Source organism: Rhipicephalus sanguineus, chromosome 2 (genome assembly GCF_013339695.2).
Source record: "Rhipicephalus sanguineus isolate Rsan-2018 chromosome 2, BIME_Rsan_1.4, whole genome shotgun sequence".
NCBI lineage: Eukaryota > Metazoa > Arthropoda > Arachnida > Ixodida > Ixodidae > Rhipicephalus > Rhipicephalus sanguineus.
In genome coordinates this window covers 30,774,965-30,794,898 of record NC_051177.1, presented here as the reverse complement: position 1 = coordinate 30,794,898, position 19,934 = coordinate 30,774,965, and the positions used below count along the sequence as shown (strand labels likewise).

At 48.4% G+C, this 19,934-nt stretch overlaps 2 protein-coding genes across 2 annotated transcripts in view; one reads left to right on the top strand and one right to left on the bottom strand.

Moving 5' to 3' along the window:
• Positions 1-15,456, bottom strand: part of LOC119382645 (phospholipid-transporting ATPase VB) — a 134,199-nt gene extending 118,743 nt beyond the window's left edge. The window contains exons 1-2 of the mRNA XM_037650440.2: positions 15,030-15,456; positions 9,011-9,544 (exon numbers count right to left, since the gene is read on the bottom strand). Of these exons, the coding sequence (XP_037506368.1) occupies positions 9,011-9,528 (518 nt within the window). The 5' untranslated portion in view covers positions 9,529-9,544; positions 15,030-15,456. The remainder of the gene's footprint in view (positions 1-9,010; positions 9,545-15,029) is intronic.
• Positions 15,457-15,803: 347 nt separating this feature from the next.
• LOC119382644 (protein FRG1) lies at positions 15,804-18,662 on the top strand. Its single transcript, XM_037650439.2, has 7 exons — positions 15,804-16,035; positions 16,297-16,379; positions 16,446-16,571; positions 17,219-17,388; positions 17,465-17,569; positions 17,695-17,786; positions 18,486-18,662. Exons 1-7 carry the CDS (start codon positions 15,977-15,979, stop codon positions 18,631-18,633), a joined length of 783 nt encoding a protein of 260 aa, XP_037506367.1. The 5' UTR covers positions 15,804-15,976; the 3' UTR covers positions 18,634-18,662.
• Positions 18,663-19,934: the final 1,272 nt, after the last annotated feature.

Below are 19,934 nucleotides of genomic sequence, written 5' to 3'. Positions count from 1 at the left end.
GGCTAGAAAAAACGCGAAACACGTTCTCCGACGGGCTGAGTTCCGGGAGTTCCGTGCTTGCTCTGTGTAGCGTCTGCTGGCGCGGCAGCGCGGGCATGTTGTTTCGTAGTGTGTACGATAGATGGCGCGACGCGCGATGCCAATATGGCGCTACGCATGGAATTCGCTGTGTTCTGGTCACGACCTCCTCTATAAACTTACGACCTGCTCATGCCGCCGCTCCCCGTGTCGCCAGATTTGCTTTTGCTTGTTTGCTTTTTTTTAGTTCTCCAAAGTGCCGCAGCACGCCTTGGCGCCACAACTTACCCCCATCGCTGCAGCTGCCAAGCCGCTGTTCTGCTTGGTGCGTGCGTGCGTTCGCTTGACGTTGTGGCACTCGAAGGCTATCGCTGGTCACATCTATCTTTAATAGAAAAAAAGTAGAGCTGGGCAAGCAACGTAGTGCACAGGACCTATAACCAACGTGTAGCGAGAGCGACGGAGTGGATATCGAGGGATGGCTAGCGCAGCCGAGGTAAACAGCCGAGTTAGGTGGCTTGATGAAATTCAAATTGATAATTGAGGAATAAAACGGAATTGGCGTGTGCAAGACGGGGCAAGAGATCATTGCGAGAGGCCTTTACCCTGCAGTGGACACAGAATAGTCGGGTCATGATAATGACATCGGATATTTCACCCCTGCATTGAGTTACTTAAGTTGTTGGATATCTGGGAGATTTTGTCTGGTCCCAAAAGCAGTGTTTACTGGATCCTCGGGCAGTACTTTGCTTTGAGCAGGGCTGAATTTTAGTTCTGCCAGTAGTTATTGCAGATGGAATGCTGATGGACTTTAGGAAAAGCGTGGGGTGCTAGGTAGAATGTGCATAAATATGTATATTCCTTTATGTCCTTGGATGTACTGCTCACTTTTTTTACTAGAGGTATTGTTGATTGCACTGTTAATGTTTTTGTGCACTAAGAAATTGCATTTTGCAGGTATCAACATTTTCGTTGCAGATTAGATTTTCCTGTATTGGTATCTGATGCTTCAAAAGCAATGTATTGGACTAGATTATTATTACTACTGGTGCTGCAGTGTACCATTGATTCTGGGAATAAGACATTCGTTTGAACCATAAGCTTACTTATCTGTTTCTTTCCATTGTAAAGTGTGAATACAGCCACTTACAAATGTTTTTGAGCGGTAAACTTGTAGGAAAATTCCAATTTTTAGCATTGAGCAAGCAATTTATGCACATAAATTATAGCGGTCATAAGGGACTTGTCTGCTAAGCATTTTATTGTAAGGGTGAAGGAATCGGTCGGTACATCATGCATCACACGCATGGTGTGCATTGGCGTGCGCAGGGGTTCCCTGGGGGGGGGAGGTGGCGAAGGCTCATCGCGGTGCCCCCCCCCCTCCCTATTAAGTCAATGTATTGGGCAGATTTTGCGTCCCCTCTTCTTGGGTGAGTAGGGGGGGGGGCGCCTCCCTGCCCTCCCTCTGCGCACGCCTATGATGATGTGAAGGAAACAATTGGCAGCTGAAGCCTCAGGCAGCATCAGGAATAGTACATTATTGGTGGGAAATACCATGTGGGTTAATGCTTAAAGTTCGTGGAATCTAACTAGGGACAGTGCAAAGTGATTTAGCCAGTTAAAAAGCATGCTTTAGATTATAAATGAAACTCGCGTTTCTATACATCGTTATTCCTATGATGGAAATAGAGCACGCAAGAGCTGTTGTCTCGTAACGCTTTGTATGTGAATGCTCCAGCAGTAAAAGCGTGGTCGCATCGCCGGTGTGAGACGCGGCAATGCCAGCGACACTCGAACAGAGGCCATAACTGCAATAAATTGTGTTTGATAACATTTGTATGTGCGAGAGATTGCTGTAACAACGTTATGATAATCCGCCGGTTTTGTCGCACGCTTCCATCGTTAGACGTTCGCTAGACCCAAAGCACCCTGACGATTGCACAACTCCCTTCTGTCGTCATCCGCGCACAGTATGACAACGATATACTTGAAGGGCGATGGGTAGGTCATGAAAACTTACACGGGTCATCGCATGCGTCGTTCGTACCGTATGTCGTCTTCATTTGCGTCGTAGAAACTTCGGTTTCAACTTGTTACAAGATCGCACCGTCTCGCCCACGAACGAATTATTTTTTGGCTGCTAGACAGCGGCTAGGTAAGGCGCCGCTGCACAAAAAAAAAAGTGAGGAAATAAGGCTTACGTACTCTGGGTTATGTGTCGCATATTGCTTTCGTTTGCCTGCACTTAGATGGGGACGCAAAAGCGCTCGCACAGAGATTGAGATCCGGTAACGAACTTCCCGGAGCCATCCAACACGGTGCGTCTCACAGCCAGAATGTTGCTTCGAGACGTTAAATCAGTGTATTGCTCGATCCACGCGTTAGAGACTAGAAAAACAATGAGAGGAACGCGCACACACGAGTGCACCACAACGGTCGTGCGTCGTCTGCTATGGGGGAAAGTTGTGGCGGCGCCTGGCGGTACCTCCGGTCCCTACACGCCAATTTTTAGCTCCACACGCCTCCGTAGGGATGGCGCCGGTGAGCAGGTCGTAAGTTTATAGAGGAGGTCGTGGTTCTGGTCTATACGAGCGGCCGAATTCGGGTTTGACAAGATTTCCTGTTTCCGGTCAAGTAAACCGGTAAACATGAGGCGCTAAAGTTTTAATGCACGATGCCGCGGGGGACGTTCAGACGATCGCACGACCGTTAAGTGAGAGTAAAACTTCCGCGACAAAAATAACGCCGGCGTTGAGCGAAAAACGCGTGAGAGGCGAGGGGAACCGCGAAGGTCAACACGAAGGCGGGGGTGTGTATACACCAATTTCACAAGGAGGCTGCCATTTTTAAAGCTCGCCACTGCCGCAGCGCCGTCTAGCGTCTGCGGTGTTTTGCCGCCCTTCCGGTGTGTGGGGTTCCGCGGCGGTGTATGCAGCGTATACGCTCGGTTCACAAGGTATCGCTGTTCTTCGCGGTACACGGGCAAAACAGAGCAACGCTTCGCGAGTGTAAAGGCGCTGGTAAATAATCGCTAAGCTGTCAGCTTCAAAATGGCTGAAACAGCAAGCAGCGGCGGCCCACGCGACGTACCCGCAGCAGTGCCGACGATGAGTAGAATGCCAATGCAGTTCTTAAGCAGCATCTGTAAACTGGCAATTGCTTTGTATGTTTTGTTATAGCTGACCTCGGTGTGGTTCTTGGAATATGCGCTATAAGAGAGCGTTAAATTTAGGACAACTCTCGAAGTAATCGGAGAAACGTAAATGGAGACGAGCGAACATGTAGGCCATTGTCCGGCTGCGCGCTAGGTGCGCGCATTAATGTTTAAGATGACTCTCGGGTTTCCGAGCCGTGATTATGCAAGTTAAAAGTAACTATAATCCCTAACAGACCATTTGGTTCCGCTTAGCACGTCGCAATACAATGTTCTTGGAACGACAGGAGCACAAACACCGATGCCTGTGTTCATTCGTGTCGCCGTCGTAGTTAAAAGCTTGTGGCCTCTGATCGTTGCACAAGATAAGAAACAGATGTACGACGGGTGAGCTCAAAATTCGGCGTAGAAACAGCACGATGATAAAATGAAAATAAGCCTGTTGCACATCTGGAAGCATGACATGGCGTAAGTTCGCTTCGGCGCGAGCCGCCGCCACTAGCGATACGCCGAAAGGGCGCCCGCTTTTGGTAACATTATTGTCAATTTGTTTTCTGGCGAGTATTTGAGAAGCATTACGACAAGCGCACGTGTCCAAGTAACGACCTGGCTTTAACGAACCTGGGCCGATTATTCACGATACCCAGGTTTTCGCGCGGAAAAAAAAAAATAAAAGGTGCGGTTGTCATAACGCTACCTTAGTTATCGTCACAAAATTGTCAAGTCGGGAAAGAACATGCTCTCGACGAAACGTTCGAGACGCGTACCTGCGCCAAAGCACACATGTCATGCAGGCCTTTCTGTCATGTAGATTGGAAAGTGCTAATTCGATAACCTCGAAATTGCACGCACAAACGTGGAACATTTTCTAGCCGCAGGCATTGTAAATCATGTGCTGTAGCATAGAAATCAGAGAGGTTGATGTTATGAGAGAACAACTCTTGGCCAAACATTTTGTGTATTAATCGTCAGCATTGACATTGGTTCTCTTTGGTGCAGATGATAAAGTGTACCAGCACCCAAGCACAATCACAAGCTGGTTTGATGACTTGAAAATGTGGCCATAAGTGAAGACACCACATATAATATACCATTTGCGGGAGAAGGCGTGCGACCTGAGAGAAGCGAAGTCATTTAAAAGCATTGTGCACTTCGCATGCCTTGGCTGCCAGTCCTTCAGGCTTCCGTTGCTGTTGCTGCAGCCAAACACAGCGCAATGGTAGCTGGGTAACCTGTCCTCGTCCATCATTTCGATTTGCGGCAGCACAATTGCTTCAGCGCGTCGAAAAATGGAAACACGCTGACCTCTCACGCACCACGCAGTGCAAAACTCGGGAATCCGCACACACCAGCGGCAGCGGTCGGCCGAGGTGGAGAGAGAGAAAGCGGTGAAAATATACCGGTTCGAGGCTACGCTCCTCCTCTCCGTGAAAACGGTCTATAGTACAGAGGAGTTGGCCTAATGCCCCGCACGCACGGCACACAGACTGCAGCGACCGACGACAACAGCGAGGCGGCAGCAGGCCCGACCAGGGGCGTTCCTCGCGGTGCGCCGCCGCTTGAACGTCAAAGAGGGAAGCGCTTTGCCATCAGATATTGACAATTAAAACGCAGAGCTAGGTGATTCCATCGAAACTGAGCTGGACGACGCGGACCCCGAAACAGAGGTTACAATAATAATAATAATAATAATAATAATAATAATAATAATAATAATAATAATAATAATAATAATAATAATAATAATAATAATAATAATTGTAGCCAGTTCAACGCCGTGAAAACCGAGGGACAGCGAAGCTGTAAGCGCGCGAGTGTATTTGATTGGCTAGCGAGATCACGTGATGACGAAAATCCGCAGCAAGATTTGAAATATGCGCGCTTACACATTTCGAGCATCATCATCATGATCATTAGTTCGTTTCATTTATTTCGTTACTAACTCCCTTTTTGTCACGTGACCTGCGTGACGCCTACTACTACACTACTACTACGAAGTCGACGACACTGTGTGTGTGTGTGTGTGTGTGTGTGTGTGTGTGTGTGTGTGTGTGTGTGTGTGTGTGTGTGTGTGTGTGTAGACTAAGACAATCTCGCTATAATAATAATATATGGGGTTTCACGTGCCAAAAACGTGATATAATTATGAGGCACGCCGTAGTGGAGGGCTCCGGAAAATTCATCCATCTGGTGTTCTTTGACGTGCACTGACATCGCGCACAGTATATGGGGCTCTACCATTTCGCCTACAACTAAATGCGACCGCCTCGGCCGGGATCGAACCCACGACCTTCGGGTCAGCAACCGAGCACCGTAACCACTGTACCATCGTGGCGGATAAAAGCAAAAGCGGCGGGTACCGAACACGCACTATGCCTGTCGGGCGGTAATTGTCTTGTTTTGTTTTTTTGTACCCTCGACTCATTACAGACATTTGCTAGACGAAACCTGTGACGCCGATCGTCGCATACGCACGTGAGGTCACGCAAAAGCTCCAATTTCGTGTTGCTAATGTCTAGTCCGTTTAGCAGAAAGCACAAAAGAAGTGTTATTGTGTCGAAAACAAAGGCGACACTGCATCGTAACAAGTGAAGGTCGGTTAAGCAAGAGCGACCGTAAGGTAATCGTCGGCGCAAAACATCAGTGACCGAAAACTGCCAAAGGAAGAGTGCACGCTGCATGATAGGAGTGGGCACGAGGAGGAATCGCTCAAATGACAGCAGCAGCCGCCACGCAATGCAGACTGGTGTGGCGTGCACACGGACAAGTGCCTGTCGGAAGAAGGACGGTCACGCCCGAGCGAACAGCGGTCTTCCTCTCTTTCTCTTTTTTTTTTTTTCAAGCGTGTGACACGACAGAGTGACGTCGTGCACGTCTCGTCGGAAACAGCTTCCGCTTGCCGTTTCGCCGCTGAGCGCGAAAGCGACGGAGGTCCGCGCGCACAATGCAACTCGGGGAGCTTTCGCTCAAAACGGCGTCACGCACCTATTGTTGAGAGGCTGCTGCTGCGGTCGTGCCAGCTCCCGACAGGGCTCCTGTCACAGCGGTCAATGTAATAAGGCTCTACACAGTTGTATTCGCCCAATCTCTTTCCGGCGCACCTTCACAACCTCACCCTTGCCCCCGGCTACGCGCTTCCGTCCAGTCGAGAAAGACAACAGGAAATAATGGCGGTATGGCCCAGACAGAAATCCGTGTCGCAGCGTTGTAGAAGCGACGTCCGCTATATAGCTGTCTCTGTACAACAGCTAAGCGGTTACGACAGTCTTTTTAACACGAAAGTGTTTTATGCCGGGGTCCACCACGGCTCCGCTGACGCATTTCCGTCACGGATATGACGTTGTAGAATATAAAGACTAGCATATGGCAAAGAAAAAACTATAAGAAAGCGTTCCGTCACCTGGAATCGAACTCGCGACCTCTCGATCCCCAGCGCGCAGCACGAAACGACTCCGCCACAAACGGCACGTTCTTCGGCATACTAAGTGCGTGCTATTCATATACACCATTTGCCAGTGTCGGTACTCAGATATCAGGGTACATCAGCGTGTTTTCGTTATCACTAGCGAGATGGCGCGAAGGGCTCGAAGAGCGCGCCTTAAATGTCGTCGCCCCCCGCGTTGAGATGAGCGTGTGTCTCTACAGGGCGTGGTCGCTCCTGCGCGCGCGCTTATCTTGTACGTCTTGCGCTCTCACCGCAGGTTTGCGTTCAAGTTACAGAGAGCACAAAGGTCATTTCGCTCACCGCAGCGGCCGCTTTTGCGAAAGGAGCACACTGCTCAAAAAGAAATAAGTTACAACTGTGATAGTTCGCGCTCATCCTGTCTATACTTGTGCGTTCGTTTCGTGCGTCCTTCGTTGTATTTAACCAGTGCGCTTTAACTGTCGAGCTGTGATAGTTGCTAGTTCGCGCTCATCCTGTGCATGTTCGTTCCGTGCGTGCTTTCTGCTTGAGCAACGTCTGTGAAGACATGTTTTACTTTCGTGTTATACCGATTTCTATGACAGAGGGATCAACCATGTTTTTGTAGCAACTCGCCGCGGTGTTCAGGGGTTATGGTGGTTGACTGCTGATACGAAGGTCACGGGATCGAATCCCGGCCGCAGCGGCCACATTTCGATGGAGGCGAAATGCTATAGAGGCTCGTGTGCTTAGATTTAAGTGCACGTTAAAGAACCCCAACTGGTCGAAATTTCCGGACACCTCCGCTACGGCGCATCTCATAATCATCTTGTGGTTTTGGGAAGTAAAACTCCAACAATTATTATTATTAATCTTTTTGTAGCGTCAGCGATTTCTGTCCCAAGTTCCTCTCCAGGTTTCGCTGTGGCGGCACGACTCTGTACGTGCGAAAAGGAAATTGTAGACGATTACGACGCGAGTGTTTCGTCGTATTTCGGAACACCTGCTGTCGTCTTGAGAAAAAAGAAAAGATGTCGAATATTTGACTAATGTGTGATGCATCGACAGCGACAGACATGTAAGAGTCGACAGCGAAAATCCCCCGACATATCATTGCTGCTAGGCTTATCCTGTTCGGATGTATTCAATTTTCATTAATACGCATATATTCCGAACTTCCTCTCGATTTGAAGCTTATTCCCAACCTGTATTTCTTCTGTTGTTGTTGATTTTATCTACATTAGAAATATATGTTGTGTGTGTGTGTGTGCTACCTGAGAGACGAATGCTGATGATAAGGCCGCACACATTGACCCTTAGAAGGATGCAAATGTGCGCTATAAATAAATAATGAGCGAGTATATAGGTGAAAGACAGCTGTAAAAAATCTACAAGTGGAGAAGTCGTATAGTGCACGCACTACACACAGTTCCGGTCGTGCGGCGGCTTTTGCCAAATATGCAGCGGCACCGCATCCATGCGAGGTGGCGAGAAAACGACCCCCCCTCCGGACACTGTGGGGGGTGAGGGTCAGTTGATAGAACGCGCATCGCGGGGTGACCTTCAAAAGGAGCGAAGCCATGAAATTCGAAAAGCCGCGCAGCGTGAGCGGACGTGCGCGGACGGCAGATGCTGTCTGCGCGCGCCGACCTCGCGGACGTCAGTCAGCGTCCCGTAGCGGCGACAGACGTCCGACACGACGAGGTCTTCGACGTCGTGCCCAAGTGCAGTTTGCGATTCCCCGTTTTCGACGCCGACGCGCAACAATTTGTTTGTTTGTAGACGAGAGACTTAAATCGGGAAACAGCGCGGTAAAAAAACTAAGCAGTTCGTTCCTCTACTTCGTCTTCGTTTGTTTACCGCGCTGTTTCCCGATTCAAGGTGTTCAACCCACTAGCCAACAAGTTCACCTTACAAGAGAGATGACGGGACAAGGATCGCAACGCTTGAACATTTCGAACGCCGTTTCAGTCGCTATAGGACCAAGCACGGAGTGCGGCGTCAGCTCAATGTGTCAAGCACCATGCTAGAATAGAATAAGTTTTAAATATGACTCCAGTCAACCCTTTTAGAACGATGTTAAGTTCTGGCGAACCAGCGTATCAAAATTTTTAAAATGTAACCATGTCCATAAATGAGACAAATGTAGATGCTCGCGGACACACGTGTAGTCATTCAATCTATAAGTCCATATCTTATCTAGCAAGGCAGTGAATGAGAGTTAATGTCGCAATTGCGTGGCATAGCTGAGACGGCGCTTACTAGAGCTCGAACGGGATACATCCAAAACCTGCTACTTCTTGAGCCCGTCTTGAGCCACATTAACAACACCGCCGCGACTCCTCAGTCGCCAACGATAGAGCCGATAGAAAAACGAGTTTCAGCCAACCAGCTGTCAAAGAGTGGTCAGAGAAAAGAGGTGACATTGCACTCACTTGTTGTAGACGCGGCAGGTGGAGTTGTTGACGCGCTTGTCGGACACGTATCGGCGGTGGTCCTCGAACGCGTCCTTGATGGCGGTCACGCCGAGCACGAACAGCACGGGTATCATGGCGACCTCCTTGCCGAACGCGTTGATCTGCGGCACCCAGTTGAGCAGCACGATGCCCAGGAAGTACAGGTTGGCGAACCGGTGGAACTGTTCGAACAGGTTGCGCGGCACGAACGACAGCAGCGTGTACTTGGTGGTGCGCACCGCGTTGTCGGCGAACCCGCGGTTCGGGTGCTGCGCGGCCGGAGTGTCGTCGGGCACCGTGTGGTTGGGTACAAGCCGCCGGTTGGGCTCGGTACCCGGGGTACCACCGTCCTTGCCCGCGGCCCGCGAGCAGCACCGCCAGCACCTCCAGGGCAGCTCGCGCAGCCAGCGGCCCAGTCGACGCCTCCGGGGAGCCTCCCGCTCGGCGGCCAGCGACAGCGACGCCATGCTAGAATCCTCGGCGGTGGCCGTCGCCATGTCGCCGCCGCCGGCCCTGCGTCGCGACAGAGCGTGGAGACAAAAGCACGAATCCGTCATCCGCAGAAGACATACCATTTCGTTCATGTGGCTAATACTTACATACTTTGGTCATTCCTATAACACTGTATTCGTGTATTGCTTTAGCGTAACTCTGAGCATGAAGATATGTTGGGGCTTGACGTCCTAAAAACACAATATGATTATGAGGGACGCCCTAGTGGAGGGCTCCGGAAATTTTCTTTAACGCGCACCTAAATCTAAGTACACGGGCCTCAAGCATTTTCGCCTACATACAAAATGCGGCCGCCGCGGCAGGGATTCGATCCCGCGGCCTTCTCTGAGCATGAAGAAAAGGCACATAAGGAAGGGAAAAAAGAGGTAACAGCTATGAGTAGGGACCATGACCTACCCTTTAGAGGCCAGTGTAGTCGGCGTGCCTGGTAAGTCCACGATATTCGCACAACTACTGAATTTACACAAAACCGTCTGTCCACCTCTGAGCGCTTGACTCTAAAACGAAAAATTCGCCACAGTTTACACGCTGACTGCTTCGAATGAATTTGATTCCCACAATGCGTGGTATCTGCCAAATTTTTCCTTCTTTGCTTGTGTCCCTTTGCTTCATGCTCTGATTGAGCTGCGCTAAAGCAATACGTGAATGTGGCGCAACAACTCGCCCAATCAGCAGTACTTATCGGCCTATAACACTGACACGGCACGGCAGCAGCACACGTTGTAGTGAACGGCGAGGCGAAGACAGAATTCGGCCAGTGGAGTACGCGATGCATCAGCAGTGTAGCTAGGCGCCTAAGCAGCAAGCGCGGTGCCGCCAGCTACACATGCGTGCCTGCACATGACGTGTGTTTACAGTGACATGCGAGGGACGGCCGCAGCTGTAGTCTCGTATAAATATCTACACGATTTGTTGGCCGATAACCTCTCTTTAAGCAGGCCCAGCGTCGAAGCGATAATTAGAACGTGAATTTACGAATACCGCGCAACAGCCGGCGATTCGATAGCCAGGCCACTTCTCGTGTTTCCGACGAAGCACACTCGGCTCGGCAGCCAATGTGTCGCCACGTGCTCGCGCTCTCAGCCGCGAGGAGTGCCGCAGCTAATCTCCGTTGCCCAACATCAATGAAACAACGAGTGTCTGGGCCGAGCACAACGGTGTTGCCGGCGGCAGATTCGGTACAGCTTGTTGCGCCACGCGGTCAAGGACACTCAAACTGCTCTCTGTTATGCGTGCGTATGTGTGCACGTGCGCAGCTTGCACGCCTTCCGTGGCGAAGCGTGCAACAAGGTGTCCTGTCAGCCTGACATTACCACCACAACACGGCGACCGGCATCTGTAGCAGCATGCCGGTAACATAGTACATGGAATAAAAGGAGTATCCACTGACCCGTTTTCGAACGTTCGAAACAAGATCAAATTGCCGAAAACGGGGGTTGCAATCATTTCGACCAGGACCCTGAGCATACTCAATGTTGGAAATAAACAAAGTTTCAAAGTGCATACATGCTATAATGGAAAGACAATTGTGGAGGAAAAAAATCATGATAAAACCAGAATCGTAAGGCTATAGGATTCCTTTTGTCTATTGTCCTACGAGCACGCGGTTACTGTTCTTTTCACCCCACCCCCCTCTTTGCGCTTGTATGCGAAGGTATTTCTATCAGATTTGCATGCCTGTTGTCTTTCCGTGGAATGCTCAGTTGAGAGTCGGCACTATAGCTGCGTTTTTCTTTCCTTTTTCTTTTTAACTGTCATTTGCACATTTTTTAGCTTGAACTGCATTAAAAACGAATTCATTACGAAACCGTCTTTTAAGTAGAAATCGTCAAGTAAAATCTTGGACAGAATGCCAGCTTCGTCGAACGCACTGTCAAACGATTAACGCGCCAAAACGTCATCACGCGACAACATAAACGAAGGATATCGTGACATGCTTAGTACTCCAGTCACCAATGCCGTCGTCAGATCGTGATAGAAGTTTCCAACTCTAGGCGCCGGTAGGCTCTAGAAATAGCGAGAAACGGTGGATACCTTTACAGCTGTTTAGATAGAGCTTAGATAACGTTTAGATAAGCGCAGAGGTTAACTAATTTCTCACAACTGCCGTGCGTTAACGAAATATATTTTAGGGGAAAAATTGCCTGCATATCCGAAGTCTGCACGGTTTCGAACGTGTCTGAGCGTGTGTGGCAGGCGCCTGTAAATCCGGATTCTCCGCAGTGATAGGCCTTGTGAGGAGAACCCCACTTCTGCAGCTCCTTTCGCTTTATACGCGATAAAGTCTAGTATGTACACTGGGAAAGCCTGAGCGTGTACGCTAAGAGAACACCCCCGCACTCAAACAAAACGCTTTACAGCAAAGCCTGCAGTAACAAGAAATAGGAATACTCGTAAACAGCCACAGCATGTTGGTCGCGACACTATGTTGAACTCTTAATCGCCACTGGTTGTTCATGTCGCTGACGTAAGCGCGTTCGTATGGCGACGCGTATCACCACGAGGGCTCGCGTTGATAGTTTTTTGTAACGATGGCGCAATGACAGAAGGAAATGGCCACAAAATGACCAGTTTTGGAATTTTAAAGGTGTAACGGAGCGTAACAAAGACGCGTACCGAAGTTGCACGATCGAAGGCGGGAGTGACCTTTCCGCAAGGCGCACCCATCCACATCACAGCGTCTCTACAACTGCCGTTGCACTCCGACGTTAACTTACGGGGATGGTGCTCAACTGAAAAAAGTTTATTTCGTCACAGCCACGCTTCTCCCAACAATCCAAACAATAGGTACGCGCTGAAAGTTACGCAAACAAAACTCGCAATGCCTGTGCAGCGTAGTAACCGTGTAATTATGCTAAACGCACGTGTAAACCTAATGCGCTGTCGCTTTTACGGCTGAGCAAGAGGGTATGCAAGGGGGTGTATAAGCTAGGCGTGAGAAAATAGGCAAGGTGAATTTAAATATTAAATCGCGATGGCGTTCCAAAGCAACTCACGGATCATGAAATGTCACCACGCGGTGGGGTTTTTTTTTTTTTTTTTTCTCCAATAAGACTGCAGCGCGACAACGTCAAACCTAGCGGACAGATAAAGCAAAAGTGAGACGTGGGCGGACAAAAGCTTCAGGGGCTTCAGGCCGAACATGTCCCCTTTCATGCCTCCACTGAGTGGAGGCATGAAACGGGAGTAGATAACTCGGCTTGTTTGTATACCTTCATCTTCAAAGCTTACTTTGAGCAACAAAACACGGATACAAGAATTGCACAACAGGTCAAAGCGCCTTGTCTCGTTGTTGTGTCCCTCCTTTTGATGCGCTTAGAAGTTTGAACAGCGATGGAAAAGCAGCAATAATATTTTTGCGTTCTTGTGCGCCTCCCGGTGAAGTACGCGCTGCAACGACTCATGGAACAAAAATTAATAAAGCCTGAATATCGCTCCCCTAAACCGCTACAAGCTGTTTACGAGGCAATAAAGAATGCGTCTCGTTGCTATTCCGCGAAATGACTCACAACCATCGCAATGCAGTTCCGCCTGTGATTACGCTTGCGTTTATCTCGCATTCTCAGACATTGCTAGCCCCTAGAAGGCTTCTGATTTCATAATACTTCACTAAATATAGAAATCACCGTCAGCATCACGTGACGCATGCATGCAACGGAGTTCTGACCCGGATGAGGGGAAAAAAAGTGACTCGACGTAAACTATTGTGAAGTACCAGCGTAGCGCCAACAAATTGTGAAAGCAAGAACCACGAACACGCACGAATGTGTAAACACGCGACGCTGCAGTGTGCATCGCTGTTCACATTTGTCACATCGCAAGAATCCACGTGGGGTACTCACTCGTGCGCACAACGCCGGAAACGTTTTATTTCTTTCAACACTGGCACTATCACGAAATGCTTATTACGACTTGGTAAAGTTCAAAGGCTCGCCTGTGCGCTGCGTAAAGGGCTCATTGTTAATGTCGTAAGTTGCAAGGAAACGGCACTACAGAAAGGAAGACGAACGTAGGCGCCGTTTACGGTTATGTTTATGTCCAAACACCAACTCGACCAACACTGAACTCTCCTAAAGGCTTTTTTTTAGATCGCTATACTGCGATATTTCATCTTGACAATATTTGCGCGAAAACTCAGGGCAAAACACGGGAACTAGGCCGACTCGCAGTACTGCTTCAGCCATATCCGACTGCCCTGCTCGAGTAGCAATTAAAAGTTACTTTTCTGATTGCTATTATCATTTTTGTTTCTTTTGTTGGAAAAGTATTTCTCGTGTTGTCACGTCCCTGAGTTGTTCAGTTTTCCGCCGCACAATTAGAAAGTTTAGCCGACAAAAGTGATAAAAAAAAAAACGTCGTTCCCGCTACCGCAGTCGCTCTTCATTACCGCAGCCACAACACCGAGCGAAGCGAAACTTTTCCACCCACACGCGTCACTGAGGCGCGCGCCAGCCGCGTGCGCCGGTATGCGCCCTAGAATCGGCGTCGAAGCCTTGCGCAGCACGCATGTCCCAATACGAGCGCACGGATACTTTCACGCAGGGCCACAGACCTAAGCGCACCGCTGCCGATAAGCGCAGAGCCAAGGTCGGTACCTAACGAACTATGTCTCCCCCACTCTCAAGAGGGAAACGAAAGTGATAGCCGGGCGTATAATCCGGGAACTGGCGAAAAACGAAACTACAGAACAAAAAAAAAAAAGTTAAAAGCAGCGCGAAACCCGCGCAAGCTGTCTCTCTTCAGCCGTCCCGTATGTTTAGCGCTATTTTAACCTTAGCTACCGGATCCGAAAGAAATGACTGTCGATATCATCTGAAACGCATCAGCCATCGCTAAAGTTCGCGCTCCTAGTACACATTGGTACAGTTGCGTTGCGCAGGGCGTCTGAACACAACAAGCGACGTCATCATCCCACTATGTTTCTCGTGACAAAGTGGTCTTGCCACTTTGTCCAGCCAGCGAAAACTTGGCAAGTGGAAAACAAACGCGCTCACATCGGCAACTCATTCATGCGCTTCGTTCAAAAACGTGTCCACGACGGGAACTTTCTCATGGGCTTCTTGAGCGATTCGAATTCACGAAAGAAAAAAAAAAAAAGTACACGAAGGTTTTATGTGCGCGCTTGCGCAAATGCAGCGCGAAACTTGGGACACAAATCCGAATTTTGCGCCAACGGAATAGCGACGGCAGTTTTTAGCCGGCGCGCCGATTGTTACGCAACAAGCGCCCTTGCTCAGAAAGAGAAAACAAAAAAAAAAACATAAAGCAAACTTGGAACAGGACCTTTCGCTGTTCCCCGTGAGACAGCGGCTTCTTGAAACGAGACACTTCTCTGTTTGCACAACAGCGGCCGATCTCGTGCACAGTTTGTTGCGATAGAAAGTGTACGTAAACTGCGTCGACGAACTAGCATCAACACGACGCGAAAAGAAAAAAACAGGGAGGGAAAGCGTGGCGTCGAGAAACTGGCCACCGAAGAACTCACCGAAAGCACCGCAGCCAAGGCGCTTTAAGTGAACTCGAAAGTGTTATATCCGAGACGACTTCGAGAGATTGCGAGGCGAGTGCATCCGAGTCTTCGACGAGCCGTAGTAGCAGTCATTTGAAGATAAGCTCTACACAGGTGTACGAATTACTACACAGCACGCTCGCCGTCTTCGCAGTCACCGAAGATCCCGGCGAGGAGTAGCCGTTGCTCGCAGTGCAACGAGGGAAGCAGGCACATATCGCCGTATTCGACACCCTGCTTCTATCCGTGCAAGGCGCGATCACTCTTTTAGCAGGTTACTCCGTAGCTTGTCGGCGTTTCGAAGCACTCGGTGACGCCGTTTTTCCCGCCGATATGCGCAAGTATCCGGAGATGAAAGACGCTCCGTCGCCCGGCACACGCGAAAAGCAGCGCAAACCTGCCACACGAGCGCCACTATCCAGCGCTGCTTGCTGCCACTGCGCTTGCTGCGCTCGCGAGCAGTGTCGTAAAAAAATAAAGGAGCGTATGAAAACGATAGGGAGCCAGCGCAGCGAGCGTTTACTATGCGAAGCTGACGCTGAACACCTGACATCAGAGACTTCCGGCGGATACTACGTGACATTGTTTAAGTGCTTGTTAAAGATAACAAATCTGTCTTATTTACATCACCACTTAAAACAAATATACCGTAAAGTGTTGCTTTTATTTTGCAATTTTAAGTTTCACTTTTAGAGAAATACTTATATGTGTGACTGGCGCACGAACCGGCATCGGCAGTAACGAAAACATCAACGCGACGGTGAAATAACGGATTTTATTAAGTTGACGGCCAAGCGAGTTATGGCGACTTTCGTGCGTAAACAGTTGCTGTAGAGCTGTAATTATTCGTAGTCCGCGAATGCAGATGTCGAGTTGAGTGCTACCGGTAAACGAGCCTGAACGGCACTGACGATAAACGAGATATGGCTGACTATAGCTTAGTGCGTCGCGGGAAGCTTGTGCTGAAGGGCCGCACAACGAAGTGAGTCGAACATTTCTATCATGATCGCATTAAGTTTGGTTGTTTTATTGTGACTCCGTTGTCTAGTGAATGACGCTTAGGGTTCCCACACTGCATAAAGTGAAAGTTGTTTCAGGGTAATCTGTTGAGCACGTTACGCATGTTTATGCAAGAAACGTATGCTAGCTACCTGAAATCTAACTTTCTAAGCCAGCTTCGCTTGCGTAAAGCCTGCTGTGCGGTGACAGTGTCACGTTATTTGACATCTACTTTTTCTCGCAGGAAGCACAAGAGTAAGAGCAAGTCCAAGCAGAGTTCCAGTGGTGGCGACGAAAGACTAGAAAGTCAGGACACCGTCAACCACGGTACTGTTTTACGCACCCACTGAAGTGCTTACCGAACTGTTCCACATGCTGTATATTTTGTCACAGGGGGCTGGTGGGAGCTGAAGGCGTTCGAAGAGTACACGGGTCCCATAACCATTGAGTTCACTCCATACTGCTACATGTCGTCGCGGGATGATGGCTTGTTTGTACTTGGCGGTCCTCATCCTCCCGGTAAGCACCTTATCTTTCTCACTTGGGGATTCAGGTGGCGGTCTCTCGCCTTGCATCGCGAAACACTGAGCACCCATTCACATGTTCAGCTTGGTTGGAATCGGGACTGTAGACAGCCCCCCCCCCCCTCGATATTCTGATGGAGGGGGTGTTTTGCCGGAAAAAATAATAAAGATAGGTGTTTTTCAAAGCTTTCAGCAAGTGCACCCCCCCTCGCCCCCGAAAAGAAATTCCTGGCTACGGGCCTGGTTGGAATGCTGTTTTAAATGTTTGTGGAAGGACACGTGTTACGGGGGGTGGTCTGCACTTAGCATTGCACAGCAGCACGGATGCCTTCAAATGTTCAATTGGCACATCGTGTATACAGTGTCAAAAAAACTTTCTACACCACCTTGTACACATCACAGGATATCCCACACCTCGTAACACTTTATGTGCCTCCCTATAGTTTGAACTGACAGCTGGTTTCTTACTTGGCTATGTCATCACATGGTGTGTAATCGACTCAAAATGAGGAGCCATGAGCGAGCTTTTGCACATAAATTACGGACAAGTAAACATAGCAGTGAATAATCAGTTATGAGGAGCGGTAAATGGTTGTCTGAGACGTCACAAATGAACCTATGCCATGCCCTTCTTTTTTCTAGGTGAGGGCCCATTTCCAGAAGAGATATTGACAGCTGTCAAGCTCTCCGATACAAAGATAGCCCTGAAATCCGGCTACGGGAAGTACCTTTCTGTCCAGCCAGATGGTACAGTTGTTGGGAGGTCTGATGCCATAGGCCCACTTGAGCAGTGGGAGCCAGTCTTTCAAGATGTGAGTGCCCTATGAACTCTGGTTGTTAGGTGTAGAGAAAAACTTGCACCGACAAGTTATGTGGTTGTCATTCCAGGGTAAAGTAGCCCTTCTCGCCAGCAATAACTGCTTCCTCACAGTAGTGGATGGTACAGACATAAAAGCCAATTGCCGTTCAGCAGGCAGCGATGAAATGATTAAGGTAAGCAGCTATCGTTCTGACCTTTTCTTTTGCTTCATTCTTCAAAAGGCATGTGTGTGCTTTCTATGGAATTTTGGTCGGTGCAACAAGCATTTAGCGGATAACTTGTTGTCGTATACCAACAGGTCCGTGCTGTGGCTAAAGCCGATACGTCAAAGGAGAAAGATGTTCCCGAAGAAGAGAGAGGGTCCTTGGGAGAATGTGAAGTAAATTATGTGTAAGTATTAACTGCACACGTTGTGCACTACCTTAAATGCATTGCAGAAACTGGGACTATTCTATGTCAGCTAATCATTTACAGTAAGTGGTAATTAACATACCAAAGCTGTGCAATATAAAACTTGAGATAGCACCAGTACGGTGCTATCCAGCAATAAAGTTCCTCATGCGCAATTAAAATTTCACAAGCTTAGATTCTAATGCAGTGTTTTCGTTCTCAGCATGGCTACTGCAGCTGGAGTCCAGCCTGCCTATCACAAAAATGTCACATATCATGGAGATGCAAAAGAAATCTGGCTTTTTTACTATGCTTGCCATTGTTGTGCATATAATCAAGGGTACACTTTTCTCAAATGTTGAGCAGCCCAAGTCGCAAAGGCAAGACGACATCAACTGTCTTTTAGCACATACCACTGCCGTTGCATTAAGCAGTGGCAACCAACAGTGTAAGTCGTCTATAGTTTGACAACCACAAGGTGTCATCACTGCTACTGTGAACAGTTACTTTCCATTCATGCAGTAGTGGCTATGCGAGCATTGTATAACTACTGTAGACTACACTATTATATGTTGTAATGTATTCCGTGAACTGTGAAAGGAACTGGAGAAGGTCTTCCTCATGTAATGTTTTACATAATGCCAACATACTGCGACATGTTCCTACACAAGTGATTGCATTTACCCTTCCTGCTTTCAGGAAAAAGTTCCAGAGCTTCCAAGACAGAAAACTCCGGGTAAGTCAGCAAGACAGAAAGGACCTGAAGAAAGCCAGGATCGAGGGCTCTCTCCATGAAGCTTTGTTGGATCGACGATCCAAAATGAAGTCGGACAAGTTTTGTAAATGATTTAAGAGCATGATGGCTGCATATCTCGCACATAAAAGATATTGTAGTGGTGTGTGAGTGCACAACACATATACAAAGCCGTCCATCATTCCAGCGAGAGTAAAGGCTGTTGCGTACAAGGAACGATAGCGAAAATGGGACGAGAGACAGCCGTGTTTTCAGGGCAAAGAAGCGGAGTCACTGATTGTGGACCCACTGAACTTTCTATAAAGCTCCCATTCATTCTGCATCACAGGGAGAGTAGTGGAGCTTCGCCGGGAGGATACGGCTCAAGGTGGACTTGAACTAGGGACTCCAACCACATCCAGGGCCTCTCAACAGGCTCAACCATTTCTGTTGCTTTTAATAAGATTCTTTCCAGGGTTTCGGAAAGAAACGAAAACACTATATTTTTGATGGGAACGAAAACCTAACTGAAATGTTATCTAATATTTTTTATCGGTTTTTGGTTCAAAGGAAAGTTGCCAATGCGGAACAACCGAGGTTGTGGAACATGAGCATTAATGCACATCTCAAGGGACAGTATTGGCGCATATTTCAAGCAGGAATTCCAAAGGTGATGTGTAGCAATCTTGTGAAAAATGAAAACAGTGGCAACCACAGCTGTTTATATTGCCGGAAGTAGACCTTGGTGTGCCAGCGTGGAGGGGGCATTGTCGGCGCTAAAGTTTATCAGAACAGCAGTCCCGCATATCAGAGACTACACTCGATAACGTGCTACTTCTAAGATCATGCTCACTCCCTTGATTCAAAGCGTTCAGCCTGCTCAGAGAATTCATAATTCACTTAAGAGAAAAATTAATGTTTTTATGTACTATTTTTGTGGTTACCTTAATTTCATTTTTTTTTACACAAATAAAAACCATTACAAAGCGTCATGGAAAATATTTTTGTTCCGGAGCAGAAACGGAACCGAACTTTTTACGGTGGAACGAAACTAAAACAGACATGAAAAACCTTCCATACCAACACCGTGGTTCTCTCCCTTCTGGTGCAGTGTGTGGTGTTGAGAGAGAGTGGTGTGGAAATAAGTGAAGGACAGCCAGTCAGCTGTGCAGTGGCCAATTAAATGCTGTTAACTTTCATATTACACAATCCGTGAAAAAAAAAAAGTTCTTGTTGCCATACCTTCACTACTGCTGCTACTACGCAGTAAATTTTTGAGCTCATAGTAGTGTAGGAGCCCTTCATAATGTGTCAAGGGCACGATACACTTTTGCATACCTGGCCCCATTGGAATGCAGCTTAGCAACAGACCCATTAATTAAAGCTCCACAGCGGAAGACCTTGGCTGCTGATCC

Coding starts and splice junctions, on each gene's coding strand:
- LOC119382644 (XM_037650439.2), top strand. CDS start 15,977: ATGGCTGACTATAGCTTAGTGCGTCGCGGGAAGCTTGTGCTGAAGGGC. Junction 16,380..16,445: donor TCAGGACACCGTCAACCACG/GTACTGTTTTAC, acceptor ATTTTGTCACAG/GGGGCTGGTGGGAGCTGAAG. Junction 17,787..18,485: donor GAATGTGAAGTAAATTATGT/GTAAGTATTAAC, acceptor TCCTGCTTTCAG/GAAAAAGTTCCAGAGCTTCC.